Raw genomic sequence first — 18693 nt, forward strand, 5'->3', positions numbered from 1 at the left:
GTAGTTACTAGTCTAGTACCTTAGGTTAATCTAGTTGAGTTTGCAATTCCTCTCATATCTACTTTTAGTTATAGTAACCTTGTAATAGCAAAATAGGACTTCTAGCACTACGCCTTCAAGAGCAGAGATTGGATTCTACTTCAAGACACAACCAAAGCTAAAAATCAAGAGCAGAGATGGATCATATATCGTTCGGGCAGCTTACTGCAGCAACAAGATACAAAGGCCTGACTAACATCTTCAATCAACTGCGTCGAACACCGCTACCGCCAACAAAATTCCTTTGGACACTGTCGTGTCCCCCAAAAGTACAACTTTTCTTGTGGAAAGCATTAACCGAAGGCTTTTCGACCTTCGACACCAACCACCCTCGATGCAGTTCCGAACTAAAGACGGCTATTCGGTTCCAATATCAAGTTGACGTAGATTCATCATGGCTTACCAATTTTTCTGTACCTGATGAATCATGGGGTATAATATATTCTTATGTAACAATTTCCTAGTAGTCTAATAAAATTCATGCTTCAAAAAAAAAATCCATTTTTAAGGCTAACAGTAGTGGCACTATTGAAATTTGAAAGCGTAAACGAGGTTTAATATTAAAAACAGAATACAATTTACCATTTTACATTTACTGGCGAACTTTTTGTGGTAATATATGTGTACGCAATATTACCTAAATACCCCTTTAGAATTTCATCCCTAAACTTAGTTGATTTCACGTTTTTTCGTTGATTTCATCCCTAAACTTAGTTCTACTGAACGGGTTGAGTAAACTTTAGAATTTCAAATTTCTTTAACCTACTTTTACAGTATCAATTTCAAATTTATATCGAAAATCGATTTCTCTGACCTAAATTTACAGCATCAACTTCAGTTTTTATCAAAAATTGGTTTCTCAATAGGGGTTTTTGACTAATTTGGGGGTTTGACACTCAAAGAGAATTCCCTGAGTTTGAAATTGGAGATTTAGGGGTTTCCATCTCTGCTCAAGATTTTAAATTGGATTTGGTCCAATCCAACATTTAAGCCAAGGGGGTTTTCAGCATTCAAGAGTTAGATAATCAATCAGTCCACATGTTCATTAGACTGAAAGAATTTGGGGTTTTTTTTCACTTGAAGAAAATTGGAATTTAGGGTTCAAAGAATTGCAGTTGAAGAGTTACTTCATCAGACATTTCTACACTCTCAGTAGGTACTACTTGTTTTTCCATCTTTTAATTCTGAGATTTTCAACTACAAATTTTGGGTGGGTTTTCTGAAGTTTACTGTTCAGTTTAGTAGGTTAACAATGGAAGGTACACCATATATTGATGTGGAAGATAATGTGAGTAGGTTGCCTGATAACTTAATTCATCACATCATGTCTTTTATGGATACTAAATATGCAGTGCAGACTAGTTTTCTGTCGAAACGGTGGATTCATGTTTGGAAATCTAATTCCTCACCGTCTTTTTAATTGTAAATCACTGACAAAGTTGAAAATTTCAGCAGAGGGTAACTACAGATATACAAATATTATTCTACCAAGATCAATGAGTTTACCTCAGCTTAAAAAGTTGTACTTATGTGGATTATCAATCTCTAATGTGGAATCATCTAAAAGACTCTTTTCAAGTTGTCCAGTTCTTGAAGCTTTAGAGATGGTTGATTGCAATATACAGACTGACAATCAGAGGAATTTGGTTGTTCATTCTGACACCTTTAAGGTGTTTGCACACACGTGTTGGAGTAGAGGTCTTTTGCTGCAAAATGATACTATGGCTAACGTTATCAAGTTAAGTGCTCCAAATTTGGAAGAATTCACTTGCAGATCTTTCTTGAAACAAGATTATTGTCTAGAAATCTGTTCTCCACCATCCTTGGTATGCTTTGACATGACAGAAGAAAACGAAGAAGATGAGAATGCAGAAGATTGTTCAGAATTGCTTCCAGATGAAAAAGAAGTGTATGCTAAACGGGCAATGCAATTTCTACGAGCGGTTTACATGGTGAAAACAATGAGATTATCACCCGGATTCCTTGAGGTAAGTAAACTCTTAACGTATTTATTTGCATATATGGTTTAAACTACTGCCATGTCAAATCTATGAGAAGGCCGAGGGTGCTGCTGCTTAAGCAACCCAACATTCATTACTTTATAAGAAGTTTTAGTTATAATGATGATGTTTCTTAGTTACCGGGATGATTATCTTCATTAGTATTTCTATTTTACAAATAATTATCGTGCTCTTTTAAGTATTTTGGTTTACTATTTTTCGTGAAATTATAGCTGCTACATTATTTAAAGAATTTTCTTTTGTTTCTCAAGGTTCTCTCACATGCTCCTGACGTATTAGACTGTCAACACCCTCGCTTATGTGATCTTCAATATTTGACACTCGGAATGTGGTCTACAAGAGGTTGCTTGCGGGCTATAGCATACTTACTCCGCATTTCTCCTAATATAGTCGAACTTTACCTTGAATTGAAGGAGGTCACATTCATTCATGCTTTTTGTGTTTTTTAATTTGGCCTGTGATGTCATTAAAACAGTTCTACTAGAAACTCTATGTTTTTCATCTCTCTTCTGGCGACATTTTATTTTTGTGTGAAATCTTAATTTGAGGTGTTTCATTACGATTGAGTGACATATCTGTTGTTGTGATTGTTTGTATATAGTCAAATTCAGTGGATGTTGGAGACGACTGGGAAGCAGGCTTGTCATCACCAGGGATGTTATCTAACCTCAAGATTGTCGAGATTGAAGATGTGGAAGGATGTGTTGCTGAGTTCAACATTCTAAGTTTTTTGTTGAAAAATGCAAATGATTTGGCAAAAGTTGTTATATCCTTTTGTTCTTGTGCTGGCTCGCAAGTTCAGCGGTTTAAGCAGATGCTAAGAGCAGTTCCTACAGCTTCTTCAGATGTTGAACTAGTGTTTCATAAATGAACCTGATAATCAGATTTAGTAACCTAATACCGGATACTTCTACACTTGTTTAAGAAGTGAGAAAATACCTTGGAAGCCTAACATACGAGTGTTTTGACGTTTGTTCTTTTTGTTTTGCTTCTGTGAAAAGAATGCTGAAATGTGTGTTAGGGACTTTGTTAAATGTTAATTAAGACTGTTATTCAGTGATGATTGACCGAACTTTTATGTAAGAAAAAATAGGGTTCTTCAGTCTTCTTCACAGTTATGTCTATGGGGGCAGTGTTGCTCATCTGTTTCATAGGGTTCTATGTTCAGACGCAGAAGATATGCGTCCCATACATATTGGGGACTCCGATGTGCCATTTTTGTTTATGGTTTTGTTTCTTTGTCACCGGTAATGTCTTTAGTAAAAAGTATGACCAAGCCGAACTTGTGTGACCTTCCATAACACACATTTTGCTTGGGAAAACAACATTGATCGGCATAAACCAAAGCATGGTGCAATATACCCGGAGAGTGCTCTCAATCGAACCCAGTTTTACTAATAATAAAAAAAAAAGTAAGTGAAGAATGGCACTACGTATACACTCATTTTATCAAGCTAGAGACCGGGACGGACTGAATCTTCAGCAAATGGTTACAGTTATCGGCTAATATTGTCAAGACTTGTACTACTAATTGAGGTAATAACAAGTTCAGGTACATGGTATAGTGGAACAGGTATCCTTGCTGACTTGAACTCCTTTTTCAACACCTGAATTGCTTTCCTAATCGAAGGATTCCGTGACCCCAAATTCTCAAAATATCAACCAATAATACACATCCAGATTTGTATCTTTCACTGTCTCTGTATCTCATTCTCCTTCATTTGCAGGACAACGCTGTGAGTCTGTGACTCTTAAACTCACAGACTGAATTCCCAAGCAATGTTGGATCCAGCAGCAACAGTAAAATTTCTATGAGGAAGACGTCAGCAAAGAAGCCTGCTGCTTCTTCAGGAAGTCCACGGTACGGTCCAGACCGTGTCAAGTATCTTGGTCCCTTTTCTGGTGAGTCTCCTTCTTACCTGTCTGGTGAATTCGCTGGTGACTACTGTTGGGACGCTGCTGGACTATAAGCTGACCCAGAGACCTTTGCGAAGAGCCCTGAACTTGAAGTGATCCATTCAAGGTGGGCGATGCTTGGCGCTTTGGGCTATGTCTTCTCCGAACTCCTCTCCGGAAATGGAGTCAAATTTGGCGAAGCAGTTTGGTTCAAAGCTGGATCAGAGATTTTCAGTGAAGGAGGACAAGAGTATTTGGCCAATTCCAGCTTGGTTCATGCACAAATCATCTTAGCTATTTGGGCAACACAGGTCATCCTTATGGGCGCTATTGAGGGATACAGAGTTGCCGGTGGTCCACTAGGTACGGTCATCAATTCACTTCACCCAGGGGGCAGCTTCGATCCATTAGGCCTGGCAGAAGACCCAGAGGCATTTGCGGAGCTGAAGGTAAAGGAACTTAAGAATGGTCGCCTCGCTATGTTCTCCATGTTTGGGTTCTTCGTTCAGGCTGTTGTGACTGGAAAAGGTTCTCTAGAAAATCTCGCAGACCACCTTGCGGTCCCAGTGAACAATAATGCTTGGTCATACGCTACCTCCTGAGAAATGAGAATAATCCTGACAGTTAGTTTAGACAATCACACTCCAGCAAATAAGGCAAAACGGTGTTTGATATAAAAATCGCAGTTCTAAGTTCTGGTAGTCATTCTCAAGTGTCTTCTAACTCTCTTCATCAGAAGTGTTATTATTACCAAAATACCTATCAAGTTACTTATGAAGGAAATGGTTACTGATAAAGGACAGACTAGTGGAGGATAGCACAAATTAGAGCAGCAAAGAAGCAAAGCAATACATTCCTTTCAAACACTCGGACAGCAGACACCTTAAGCCACCAAACAACTTAAGTCATCAAATCAATTTTTATTTAAACATCATCAGACACAAATATAAAACAGTGGGAAAAACTCCAGCAGTTCAAAAGCAGCTTTATTAAGAAAACGGGTATGGCTCCTATTTCTGAGAAAGAAAACGTTAGGTTTGAGGTAATTCAGGATAGGTTGGCTCAAACATTTGATCATAGGATCCTTGACTGCACACTCTTCCTCCTAATGGTATATCCTACAATTTTCAAGTTCTGCTAACACAAGTCTAGAAGGTCTCAGGCTTCCTATCTCTATCTGATGAACCCATGACTACCTCGGCTAGCATATCTACGACACCCTCCGATTTCAGCCAAATGGACTTTTCCTACTGTGTGCACACGCAAAATCTATGTACTGATTGCTTGTATCTCCAGGTTCCTCTCTCTACCCATATGTTTCATTTGAAATCTCAATTTTTCCATTTTCAGACAACTTTTTTCATATTGACAAAATTTCACACTTGATAATCGTCCAAGGAGAGACCACGCTTTGGCCAATTGCTGCATTTTCTGCATAAAACACGCTAGATACCTATCTCAGTTCTTGGAGCATTCCTCTATCTCTTATGAACTTTGGTGACATTTTCTACCAAAAGCAAGCTTCAGTTGCCCAGTATACCAGCTGCATTGTTTTGGTCATAGCAGTTAAAACATAAAACACTAGGGAAAAAAATTAGGACTAAGATTCTAGGAATAATTCTGGAAAATAAACATTCTTGTAACTACTCGTAGAATTCCAGTCTTCTTTTGGGTTCCCCATCTTACACAACGGAAACTGAAATTTATCTTCAAATATTGTAGTAAATTTAAAAATTTTCTTTCTCCTTCAAATCAACAATAGCAAGCAGAACAGTTTCTAAAGCCTAAAGAAAAAGCGCAAACACTAAGACTACGTAACTGAAGTTGCGGGTAACTACTCTGAGCAATTCAAAATGCAATCAGAAAACAAGAGAAAGGCAGATCAAACCTTTAAACGAACCAAGAAAGAAATATGGCTTGAACGGAAGGGTGAAACTAATCCTTCTAATTCCATGAATGGATGATGCTGACTCATGCTTCTCATTATGTTCAAAATCGTAATGTTTTGGCGTAAGACCTGGAGCATTTACAATCTTAGTCATAGCAAGGAAACCCAACTTACCAGAATTGACAGTAGAAGGATGATTGAGACGATGAAAGTGCATCTTCGAGAATGTTGGATGACGAACAAGACTTCTCCATGTTGTGCACACTAATTTGCACTCTAAAACTAATTCAGTTGGTGGACGACTTAAAATGTCTAATTTATTTTTTTCTGGTAGAAATTTAAAATACTCCATCGAAACCTTTTGAATGCAAATTCTTCTGCAAGTAAAGCAAATAGAAAGAGGCAGAGATTTGTTAGAGATTTAACAAATAGTGATGGAAACCATGGAGCATGGAAAGAGTAATAAAGCAGCAGAAGAAAGAGAAGTTTGTTGGATCATACGAACAGTGTGTGACGGTTAGGTGGAAAATGCAAGAATGGGTTTGCTATTTTGTCAGGACATCTTGGACTGAATCCCACTCTGTAACTTTCTGCGTCCTAAATTACTTTTTACATTTTACATAAACAAGGAGGCTACATGCTAGTTTGGTATTGATGTGAATTTTAGAAAAGCAATTTTCTGTTGTGATGTGTTGTGCGTTGATGTACTGTGCTGTGCAAATAAATCGGCATGACGTTTGATAAACTATAATTTAAAAAGCACTGTGCAATTAACAAACTGTAAATTCTGTTTGGTAAACTGGTATTTAAAAGTGCTGGTGATGTAGTTAATGAGGAAAATAGACATATTTCAAAAATTAGTATTAAATACAATTTTATTATAATAAATTATATTTCTAATTTTAACATATTTAATAAAATATAAGTAATATTTATTTTATTTTTTATTATTTAATAAAAAAATTATGATTATGGTTTACTTAGAAAATTTCATTATTTTAATATTTATTAGGTTTTTTATTATTTTAAATAATAACTTTTAATTATTATTGTATTTATTATTTTAAATAAAAAATGAAAAAATAAAGAAATAAAATAAAAGTTAGAAATATAATGTTAAATGTACAATATTTAATGGTAAAACTTGTCTTTATAATAAATTAATAAGGTTAAAATAGATAATCAATTAAATCGAATTATGTGGGTCCACAGCTTCTGTTTTTCCAGCTTTTAAAAACTAGTGCTGAGTAGCTTTTAAAATCAGCCCTAAAATGAAAATGCTTCTGTCCAAAAGCACTTTGAAAAAAATTTACCAAACACAGTTTTTGGGCTTACATATCAACAGCATAATTTTGGATTACATCGACGGTTCTATTGGCTACTTCCTATTCTTGGATTCTTAGCTTTCCTGAACTACTTGTACTGGTCAAGTAGGCTATATATGGACAGTATGATCTTGGTCCTTTTAGCTGAAAAATGTCTCTACTGAAGAAGAAAATGTTTCCCATTTCATTTCAACATGTATTAGCTTTCCATTTTCAATACTACATTGCATTTTCGCTAAAAATCGACCATTTCTCATGTGCTTTAACTTCAGTGACAGCTTGAGTACTAAGTTGCCACTGACCAAATTGCAGAGTTAAAAATCGACCATTTCGCTAAAAATGCTGCTACTAATGGGTAAGCCACTGACCAAATTGCAGAGTTAACAAAGGAATACAGCTTTACCTAATATAAGAAAGTAAAAAACATTCCCGTATTAAGGAAGAAAATCGATGATCTAGTCATGATCTCCTATTAAGGCTCACCTGTTTGGCTGCCTCCTCCTTCGGAGTTTGTCAAGCTCAGGTTCGACGCAGGTATAAGAGACTGCTTATCAGCTTCAGAATATTTTGTATGTGGGTGAAAAGTTGTGTACGACATTGTACCTTCGAATCTAAGAGCAACAGATTAAAGGATACCAACTCAGAAATTCCAGCTTTTGTTGGTACTTCGTTAAGGACCCAAAATAAATGTCAAAAGGACCGAGATTATTCTTCTTATTTCCTGCTACCAAGTACTAAACATTGTTATTCTAGCTCCATAACTAATATGCTATAGGATGTGTTTGAAAAAGATCATCTAAGCGCAAAAGGCACCATGACTAATTTAATGCAGTACGAACTAGTGATTTGTCAAAAAATGTGGATTCATATTTGCACATATCTACCTTTTCTGAACTCTTCAACGGGAATTCATTCTTAGAAAAAAGCCAAATATAATGCCAGGTTCATAAATTTGGTAAACATGGTATTATATTTTCCTAATGATTCTAATATTCACAAGTTCACTGCAGATACGGACAACAGCGCATTAGAAAGAACAGTCACAGGATATGTTAACAAATGGATATGCTTGCTGCTGTTAAGCGTAATAGTCAAGAAATAACCGTAGAAATCGGTCAGAATGAATCTTATTTTGATATACGAACTTAACCCAATTCCATTGTTGATTCTCTCAGCCTAATTTTTCTTGGATTAGACACTAGTGGAATTCATAACAAGCAATGGTGGGTCGACTGATCATACTGTGACTAGCCTTACTATGTTATGTGCTCCAAATCTCATAGAGTTTGTCTGCAAGTGCAAAGGTTTAATGACACAACTGCATACTATAGAGAATAACAACAAAGTAATATGTCTAAGGGTAAAAATGCACTAAAACATAGTTAATATTTGATAATATGCTGAAGTTTCAAATTCAAAAAAATTGTACGTTACCTGTAAGCAGACAGACAGGAATAGCATGACTACAGAGATAAACCGCATTTGCCAAGTTATAACGGCCAATACCAGATAAGCATATACAATAGAGGTTGAAATGACCGAAACTACTACTCTGAGTTGAATGAAATCATTATTTCAAATCTCTGCAATGTACCTTGCTAATTGAGGTTACTCATCATAAAGAACATGTTTTCCTAGTTGAGTCTATTGTTCTAGTAAATGTGATTAACAATTGAAGACAACGATTTTACTATCCTTACTACCACTTTCTATAAAGTACAACAGTAGCAGAGCATGTGTTACTGCAGAATTAGAACACTTACAAAACAAAAGTATAAAATATTGTAAATTTGGACCTGAAATTATCTACCAAATAGTATTCAGAGGTAAGATGAAAACGTCTTCCGTCGTACTATTCAGTAAACTCTCACTTTTAGCAATGTAAATTCCTGCTTCTACTTATTCGACTTCCATGCATCAACGACAAAGTCATTAAAGTAACATCACACTCTCCCATTGAGATAAAATCAAATCTCTCAACAAGCAGAGTAATAAAGCATTATAGCTTAAAAATAAGAAATAAAGAACACTTCCATAATTAAAAGTGGATAGATGATACAAAGACAGAACAACAGTATTCTTGAAATATTACTCACCAAAGCAATGTCAATAGCATTCAGTTTCACAGAAACATTACTTGTTATTCAGTTTCAAAATAAAACTAAACGAAGAGTTTCTTACCAGTTTATAAGCAGGTATCCAAGGTCTCATCCTCCTACAGCTGGTCGCAAAGTCTGATCATTGCTTTCTGTCTCCTCAAATTTCAACTAACTCCATTATCTTCGCATCATCTTCCCCTAATTCTTTCAATGAAACTAAGGTGTTCTTGTGAGGAAGTAATTCAACAATCCGTCCCTCAAAATTTAAAAGCCTTTCGGAGGTTGAAGCTTTTGTGTCATAAATTTTGACATTGTAATCAGTGAAAGTTAAAACACCCTTATTCTTCGTGACGGTTAACAATTTTCTCTCATTAATCCTAAACTCTTTAGTCCAACCCAATGACTGACGTACCTCTTGCTCTTTCATTTCATGATTCTCATTCTTCTTTTTTATCAGCCATATGTCATGACATTTGTCTTCTTCTTCTTCGACACCTAAATTGATAGAAGAAAACAAAAACCCATCCAAAACTCTTATCATGTTATTACTATCCCAATCAGTGACTGATGCCACAGGAGGTGGTGAAAGATTTTCACAAAACTTTTCATCCGACAAATCGAAAGTTAAGATGTTTTCTAACTGAGAACTCATCCAATAAAGAGCTCCATCCGCAAAGATACCTTGTTCCCGATAATAAGTACTGAACTTTCCAAGGTTTCTCCATCCATGTCCACTACCTAAAGTGTATATGTGGACTTCTAGAAACTGGGTCGTCTTCAACCTATATAATCCTACAACTTTGTACTCATTCGTTGAAGAAACGTAACCGAATCCTCCACCCCAATAAACATACTGATCAAGATCAGAATCTGTGTTGATTTTTGGCAGCAAAACATGTTCTTTAGTGATGGGGTTCCAAATACAAACAGGTACTGTGCTATGAGTTTGTATTGGGTATTTAGCAAAACAAACCAAACCATTACACGATCCAAGAAAGGTAACAACACCAGTAATTGGAGGGGTAAAATGAATTCTTCTGATTCTCTGAATGGGGGGTATTGTTGACTGATCATGATTATTCTCATCATATTCAAAATAGTGAAAATTTTCATCATTATTGGTCAAAGCTAGAAAACCCAACTTATCAGCACCTGAATCAGGACCTGAGAGATGAATGAAGTGCATCTTTCAGAATGATGGACGACGAACAAGACTTCTCCAATTTGTGCATACTGATTTGCAATTGAGGACCGATTCGGTTGGAACGCGACTTAAGAGGTTTAACGTAATATCTTCAGGGAGATTCTTGAAATATTCCATGAAACCCCTTCGTTAATCTTTATAGAGTGAAGCTGAGATTTGTTTCAGGGTTTAAGAAACAAGGACGGGAAAATGGAGGGGTTTTGTCTGTGGAAGAGAAGAAAAGAGTAAAGTATAAAATATCAAAAGGAGAGCTCAGTTCAGTTGGATGATATGGGAGAAAATGGTTCTATATTTTTGCTGGTTCTTTCTTATAAACCCACTCCAAATCTATATTCCTTTTGTATGCAAACGCCAATGTCATGAAATGCACAACCGTCAGATAGCAATCCTCTCTAATTGGCATCCAAATCCAAAATGCACGCACAAGATAGCAATACTCTCTGATAGCAATACTACATTAAAAATAGCTGCGTACAAGTTTGCATTGTGCGCACCTTCAAATCATAAACAAAATTGACATCAAAAATTCAAAACAAAAGGGTATATTAAATAGAATGTGAAAAAATGTGACCTAATATCACCGCTCGTTAATCAAATGATCGCAGGTGGTATTTAAAACGTACATTTCTGTCTATCTGAGCGATAAGGGACTCTAACAATGTGTCTGATTGTCTTGTCAACATCTAGACATCTAGATCTAATCTCCACACTTTTTAAATAGGATCCATGTACACATACATGTACACATAAAAATAAATGATGTCAGAGTTCACATTTGCTCCATATACACATACAGTCGCTTCCAAACAGACCGCCAAAAACAAACCATTTTAAAACCGCACAGAGTCTTTTTTTTTTTTTTTTTTTCTTTTTTTTTTGTTGTGTGTGGTCCCGGTGAACCCCGCAGAAGACAGCACGGCATATGAGTGGTGTTTGAGCTCATTAAATCGTACATTGGAACTCTAGTAGGGCAAGCCTTATGGACCGTTACACGGAAATGACTTTAAAAAAGAGACCAAGTGTACTAAAAAAGTGATATGTCGGGTAAATATGGATTCTTTGGTGAAGCCAGCAAATTTAAACTCTAACACCTTGTTTGTTTGCAGCTGACTCGGCGTTTGGGTCTGAGTCGACGCCTTGAGTCAGCAGTCAGATTATTTTTTTTCTACTTTGAGTCAGATCTGACTCAACCTCTGGCTCAGACCCATTTGAGTCGGTTCAAAATACCCCTGGTAGAAATTGACGTTTAGTACCATTTTTAGTGGGCTTTGGATAGTCTAGTCCTGTCATCTAAAGCCTCATACTCGGAAGTCCAAATTTACCGAATCCAGAACGGGTTAGTGCTTTCTTTTACGATTCAGTCCAAATTGAATTTTTCTAGTGACAAGTATAACCTTCCTATGAAAACCTCGAGTACTCATTCATTTAGCTTCTCTCTTCCTCTTCTCAAACGGCGAATCTTCGATGAAAGAAAAACCAAAGATATCTTCATTTTCTCTTTTCGTTTTTGATGAAAATTTCATCGATTATCTACTTCATCTCCATCTTTCAAATCGGAAGGTAAGGGTTTCAATTTATTCTTACTTTTATTTCTTCTCTTTTTCATCCCCATCTAGATCTGAGCTCAAAATTAATTTCAAAACGTCAATCTAGGGTTTCATTTTTGAGTTTGTTAGTTGTTACTTGTTTGAAATATTACAATGGTCGTATTTCTAAAGAATCTATCTCTGTTATTAGAGATTATTTATGGTTTTGGTCTGAACTGTCGTCCATATTCACAATTTTATTAAGACAATAATAAATTTTTGTTCCTTTGCTACATAGTATTGGCTTTGAAGAAAGTAGATCATGGATTTTGGTATCAATTTGGGAAATATACTGACATTTATTTGTGAATTTATTGGTTGATGTGTTTGATTAGGAAAAAAGCAGAGTTTCCAAACTGGGTACTATTGAATCACCCTTGGTTGAGGATGATGAATCATTGGCTAAGGAGAAGCAAAAATAACAGGTAATTTTTTTTTTCCAAAACATTTTCCAACTGCTACAAAAGATGATAATATTTTCACAGAGAAATGGCAGACCAAATCTTCTAGAGTATGAACTGGACCATCAAAACTTTCTAGCTCTTATACTGGTTGTTAGATTCTCATTAGAGGGTCCATTAAGTGGAATACACGATATTTTCTATGGAAACACATGACCTGGCACTAAATAATGGTCCTATACGTTCATTAATTTTGGTGCATGTAGGGTCATGGTGTGTCCTTATGGAGATATATCAGCAGTTAGTAGGCATATGCATTGGGTGAAACACGTAATGCTTTTTCTTTCCACCAACTATATATAAACATGTATTTTGTTAATACCAGGCATGTGCATAATGGAAAATTGCCACAAAAGTATATAATGAATGTTGTCAGTACTGTTTGAATTGTCTTCCCTAGATTTTCTTTAGTATAGTTTTTAATGTTATTAAATTATGAGCAAACAGAACAAAGATAAATTATGTAATATTCATGGTTATGTGGCTGATCTTAGTGGGGGTGATGTCATGTCAGTATGTTGTTTCCTTGCGTTTACAATACATTTTATTTCTTTTGTTTCTCATAATAAGGCCTTACAATCTTTCATGTCAACTCAAAAAAGTCGTTTGCTGGTATTTGTGATCAGGAAACGTTTATTTAGTATGTATGATGAATGATCTCACAACCATCTTTCAAGTTGTGACTGGAAATGCAAAGAAACATGTGAAGGAAAAGTCTTCAGTATAGAATCTCAGCAGCAACAAACCCAAGTCAAACTCCAAATTGATAAGTAACTATTTGAATACCTAGTTAACATTTCGATAGATAATAAGTAGACAGCTCTCTTTGGTGAAGAAAGATGAATTATACTCGCCCTTTTGTACTTAAAATGTCATGTCAATGAAATTTTCAACGCATTATGTACTAAAAATGAATTCTGTAAGCAGTGACATGCAGCGTGTATAAAAACCCATCGTAATCATATGGAATTTGTTTCCAGTGCAGATTGTAGTTCATTTTTGGTTGACAATTCTCGGTTATTCACCTGATGTTTTTTATTTTATAACCCTTTGATCGTGGTACAAAACGTTTAGTTGCTTCTCTTATAATTTTTTGTGTTGTAAACTAGGGTGTACAAACTGGTGCACCTGTTAAAAAAAATTGATTACATAAGATTACATTTGGATAAATACTAGGGTGTACAAACTAGTGCATATGTTGAAAAAATTACTCCATAAGCTTATATGCTTGATTCCAAAAGTGGTGATCCTTGAAAACTATGTGATACTTTGAACACTCGCCTTACAAGTTTTTTCACATTTTGTTATCGAATTGTTAATGTGCACAGTGCACATAGTGTGCACATAGTTGTACGCATGTTGATTCTTAATGTATACATAATTGTACACCTGTTGGTTTTTAATGTGCACATAGTTGTACACCCTTTGATCGTTAATGTGCATATAGTTATACACATATTGGTTGTTAATGAGCGCACATGTTGTTCTTGGATTGGATATTTTATTTTGATTCTTAATGCAAAATGCAATCAAAGGTCAAGTTTTATTTCCTCTAGATTTCAACTTAATTGATATCTTGGACGTACATTCCATACTTTCACGTCACTGGGATTGTGTATGTAGCTTGAGACTTAGGTTTTTTTGGTTGTAGTTCATTGTATCAGTATCGTAATCTGAATATTCTTTATTTGCATCTCATCCATCTCGCTCTCGAGTCGAGAAGACTGATTCACTTGGATATTATTACTCTCTGTACTAGTAACAATGCTCATATGTGGTGGTGACTTGTGGACATCATCGTAGAGTTTTTGTTTTTTGGTGTCTAGTATTTTTAAGGATTGTCCTCATCCAGATGAGAAACAAAGTAGAGATTTAGGTCTCGAACCTCGCCAGACTAATTCTGGTTTCAGAACAGAAGGACCCAGATGAAGGTAAACCGTGCTCACTCTGTCTGATATAAATTTTCTTCTTTCACTTTTTAGTTAAGAATGGCTGAATTTTAACTTCCCATTATTAGGCACAACATGAACGAGCAGATGATAGTGTACATAATTTTACACACATGTTATGTTATTTAGGTGTGCGTAGTTGTCCATATATTGATTATTTAGGTGTACATAGTTGTACACTTGTGCACTTGCGGAGCTATACTTTATGTATACAAAAAATAAATTATGGAAAGCACTAATGTGTACAGGTGTTAGATTTTTTATCGGTAAAAGTAAGCTTTGAAATTCAATCTCCAAACTGAATTTTGACCATTGTATTGTTCGCAGAGTTCAAGAAGATTAAAGGTGCTTCCTTTGAGTTATTCAAGGAAATTCCCAATAGAGTTTCCGGTTTCACAATACTCGGTTAGTGATCTTCACCTATATTTCTTCTTGGTTTTAACTTTACGTGTCGATAAACTGGTTCAAGTTGTAACATACGAAGATTTGTTCACTTAGTATAGAAATTTCACATGTGATATATTTTAATTAAACGTGTGACGTTAGAAGTTGTGTACCTTACAGCCTCAATCACCAATGCACTTAATAAAGTATGCTGATTTCGGGCATTAAAATGAAGTGACACTATAGGTTAGTGAGATGATTACATATACTTTATTGATCATGATACCTCATTAAAATAATTCTGAAATTACATGTGTACATATTTCTACACCTATAATATAAGTGTACATTGTCATATACATGTGACAGAAATTACATGTGTACATAGTAGCCCATTTTAGGACTCTTAATCAGGTTTTAATGAACTATTTTTTTTTCGCTTTTTGGATGTCGAATCAGTGATGCCATGATTAACTGAATGTCGGTTACGACAGAAATGTTAGGGCTGTCTGATTGCTCCAATACTATCAATTGTATCAATACTTCTCCAGCAAGCAGGAATTCAAGCATCTTTCCACTATAACAACATAGAGATTGTAGAATCAAGGCCAAGTGCAGGAGTAAGTTAAACTAAAATCCAAAGTCGTTGATGAACTAGATCTGATTCACATAATAAACACATGCTTGCTAATGTATCAATCCAGCCAAATAATCATATCTATTGTAGCTTTATAAATGTTGCTTCTATTTGACCACAGGAACTTCCATCAACGGAAGTAACTCAAATTGCCAACAACCTCTCGAATCTCGGTCAGATATACAAAAAAAAAGATCATTCAACAAAAGTATTGGTAAGCATATATTCTTAAAAGTATGTAAGAATTAACTGGTGTATTTTCTTGTACACCAGTAATATGGATGCATATAAAAGTGCATTTCTTCTTTTTTCGTTATTGTTATACCAGGTGTATATGCTTGTACACCTTGCTCTTGCTCGTAAAGCTTCAATGGAGGAAGAGAGGGCAAGACAGGACGTTGATGCAAGGTATGCAGAAGAAAAAAGAGGTGGACAGACGTCAAGTTCACATGATACAACTATGACTGAAAACGCTGGCATTATGTCTGATGGAGCTAATACATGCGATTTGATGGTAGGTCTCATGCTTTTGATATTTGTATCATCTGATTTTCTTACTGTGAATGTGAATTACATAATATTCAAAAATGAAGATATTATATCCTTGAGGTCCACATCTCCGTGATTATAGTTGGAACTGCCATGTCTTGTTAGAGTAGCTTAGAGTTTAGCTTCTTCAAAATTTTAGGAAACACCACGTAAAGTCGTTCTTGCGGTGCTTATTGCTATTCCGGCACTGATTTAACTTCATTTCTCCATGCACTCTCTAGCATCCACTGTTGTATATTCATATTTTTTTAGACAATCTTTTTTGTCTTGTCACAAAAATCTTGATGTAGGACACACAGGTTCCTCTAGGTTATTCTTAATCCTTGGAAATTTGAACAACTGTTGTTTGCAGATTTTCTGCTTAATTTACTATGACAGAATGTTGATATGTATCTAACATTTTTCTTCTTTTTCTTCTGAATATGGTAACAGGATGATGACACTGCATTGCTAGAGCGAGCACTCGCAATGTCACTGAATGACCATCGGTCTATTCCATTTGGTGGAATATCATTGGAAGACACCGATATGTTTGAGGCAACTATCACAAGGTTATTTGCACTTGGTAAATTACTTGCATAGCAATGACTTATGTCACTCATAAGCTCAAAATGGTAGAGCGCCAAAGTTTGCAGAAGTTGATGGTTTAAATCCATTTGAGTTTCCATGTTATGTTTATTTAATATGGATAGTGTTATTTTTGTATGTGTACATATTTGTACACCAATATAAACTAAGTTTTAAAAAAAATGAGAATTATATAGTCATATGGTACTCTTTTTGTAGCTCTCGGAAAGAGCTTTCCGAATATATAAAGTTTACGAATTTTGGACAAACGGTTCGAAAGATCGATTGTTTTTTATATTATTTAAAACTGCTGATATCATCATGAGTCACTCTGGACTAAACTGTAAATATTTGGACTAAATTGTAAATCATGAGGTCATATATGTATTTTCTATATTTTAAATAACTTTTGGACTAAATTGTACCTATTTAACTCAGAATGGACTAATCCGTACTTTTTGACGAGTTTTTGGACATAACCGTTTTTCCCCATACCCCTGACTCATGGGACCAAACCACTGACTCACCTATTTTTGAGTCATTTGAGTCAGAACTGACTCAAAACAAACATAATGAGTCAGATCTGACTCAAGTCGGATGATTTCATTCAGATCCAGACGATTCAGATGAGTCAGGAGTAAACAAACAAGGTGTAAGTCTGAAAAAAAGACCTTTGAATGTATTCTTCTAAGTCCGCATGGGAAATTACGAGTATAGCTTTTGCAGTGACATGGGGTCTATTATTCGGGCATTATGTTTAAACTCAACGAAAAAAACAAGGTCGTGCGGTGAAATTGTATCCAATGGATGATAGTGATAATTCTTTGAAACTGAAGAACAACGGTGACAGAAACCGTTAACGATGGCAAAGGTGAGTGCTTTCTACCAGATGTGATTTAGGTAATGAGGCTATTATTGTGTATTCCTTAATTATATCTTAATTTGTTTCTTCAACAAAGCACCAAAAACCTTGATATTGCTACTGAATAACATGTCCTAAACCAGACCTCCAATGCCCTTCCGAAAATATATATAAAATAAAATAAAAATCTTTTACCTGTTAGTCAATCCCGACAACGCATGAGAGCCCCTGCAGCAAGCTACTGTGATGGGAACTCCCCCATGAAAAAAAATATTAAAAAAGTTATGCTTCCACCTATTTATCATTCCAGCCTTTATAGGTCACAACATTCACAATATCTGACGAATTAAGCTACATGGGACAAAAGCTAGAGCACTAAAACTGTAGGGGTAAATTAACACACCCATAGTTATCACGCGAAGCGGTAGCATTATGTGGAGGCGAATTAACTCGCACATAGCATATTTCGGGTAACGGAGCTGATGACATCATAAAATCACGAGGGAAGTGTGGGAACTGTGCGAAGTTAAAGAGCACGTGCGAGAAGACCCAACATAATCATGCGAGAACATCACACGTCAGATCCGAAAATATGGGCTTTATTAGTCGTCCTCCACTATGTAAAAATCCTATATATAGGACCAACCACCACTGTATTGAGAGAGGGATCTTTTTGGAGAGTTGGGATAGAACTTTAGGAGAGAGAAAGTTATTTGCTCCTCAAGTTAAGGTTTTATCTTATTTCTTTGTACTGATTTCTAAACTTAATAAAATTCTTATAAGTGTTCTTCATCATGGTTTCATAGTTTAGTTTATAGATTATTCAAGGGGTGTAGTTGTGGGATTTCCTGCAACTATATTTTGGCGCTAGAATACAGCTCGGGGAAGGGATTTCACCTGCTTGTGAAATTCTTAAACTGATTCTTTTTCTAAAATTTCTTATTATTCTTATTTTCGTGAAAGATTTTGATTGTTTTTGCTGAGTTTCAATTTCTAGGTTCACTCATCTAAAACGGGGTTTAATCTAGGAAAAGTCTGTGAAAGGTTTTGATTCATAAAACAAATATGTTTGTTAATATTGCTGGTTTCGAATCTATGGAGTAATCCTAACGATTATAAGTTTTCTTTCGAAAAACAAACTCTGTAGATCTGAAAGAGAATTTTCTTAGAGGTATTTGTAGAGATTATTCATATTTCAGGAACAAACTAATCAAGGTTGTCTATAG

The 18693-nt window shown here is 35.5% G+C and overlaps 2 protein-coding genes and 1 pseudogene across 6 annotated transcripts; 2 read left to right on the forward strand and 1 right to left on the reverse strand.

Moving 5' to 3' along the window:
- The first annotated feature begins 756 nt into the window (after window positions 1-756).
- On the forward strand, window positions 757-3172 carry LOC113284164 (putative F-box/FBD/LRR-repeat protein At1g66290). 3 transcript variants are annotated; one of them, XM_026533575.1, is made up of 4 exons: window positions 757-1195; window positions 1492-2027; window positions 2312-2476; window positions 2662-3172. In XM_026533575.1, exons 2-4 carry the CDS (start codon window positions 1536-1538, stop codon window positions 2929-2931), a joined length of 927 nt encoding a protein of 308 aa, XP_026389360.1. In that variant the 5' UTR covers window positions 757-1195; window positions 1492-1535; the 3' UTR covers window positions 2932-3172. The 3 variants fall into 3 exon arrangements, with proteins under 3 accessions (XP_026389360.1, XP_026389359.1, XP_026389361.1); XM_026533574.1 differs by having other exon boundaries at window positions 757-2027; XM_026533576.1 differs by having other exon boundaries at window positions 757-2027; window positions 2312-2402.
- A 209-nt stretch (window positions 3173-3381) lies between these two features.
- On the forward strand, window positions 3382-4558 carry LOC113280459 (annotated as a pseudogene).
- LOC113284165 (putative F-box protein At4g09190) lies at window positions 4199-10675 on the reverse strand. 3 transcript variants are annotated; one of them, XM_026533577.1, is made up of 3 exons: window positions 9351-10675; window positions 6019-6221; window positions 4199-4554 (listed from the first exon to the last, which is right to left on the reverse strand). In XM_026533577.1, the coding sequence occupies exon 1, from the start codon at window positions 10452-10454 to the stop codon at window positions 9426-9428; it is 1029 nt and encodes a 342-aa protein (XP_026389362.1). In that variant the 5' UTR covers window positions 10455-10675; the 3' UTR covers window positions 4199-4554; window positions 6019-6221; window positions 9351-9425. The 3 variants fall into 3 exon arrangements, with proteins under 3 accessions (XP_026389362.1, XP_026389363.1, XP_026389364.1); XM_026533578.1 differs by having other exon boundaries at window positions 5845-6221; XM_026533579.1 differs by lacking the exon at window positions 6019-6221.
- Window positions 10676-18693: the final 8018 nt, after the last annotated feature.

This window comes from Papaver somniferum, chromosome 5, assembly GCF_003573695.1.
Source record: "Papaver somniferum cultivar HN1 chromosome 5, ASM357369v1, whole genome shotgun sequence".
Classification (NCBI taxonomy): domain Eukaryota; kingdom Viridiplantae; phylum Streptophyta; class Magnoliopsida; order Ranunculales; family Papaveraceae; genus Papaver; species Papaver somniferum.

Bases quoted from the DNA above. Each gene is read 5' to 3' on its own strand.
- LOC113284164 (XM_026533574.1), top strand. From the start codon at position 1,386: ATGCAGTGCAGACTAGTTTTCTGTCGAAACGGTGGATTCATGTTTGGA. The intron at 2,028-2,311 runs GTAAGTAAACTC...TTGTTTCTCAAG, and splicing joins TATCACCCGGATTCCTTGAG to GTTCTCTCACATGCTCCTGA. The intron at 2,477-2,661 runs GTCACATTCATT...GTTTGTATATAG, and splicing joins TTTACCTTGAATTGAAGGAG to TCAAATTCAGTGGATGTTGG.
- LOC113284165 (XM_026533579.1), bottom strand. From the start codon at position 10,454: ATGCACTTCATTCATCTCTCAGGTCCTGATTCAGGTGCTGATAAGTTG.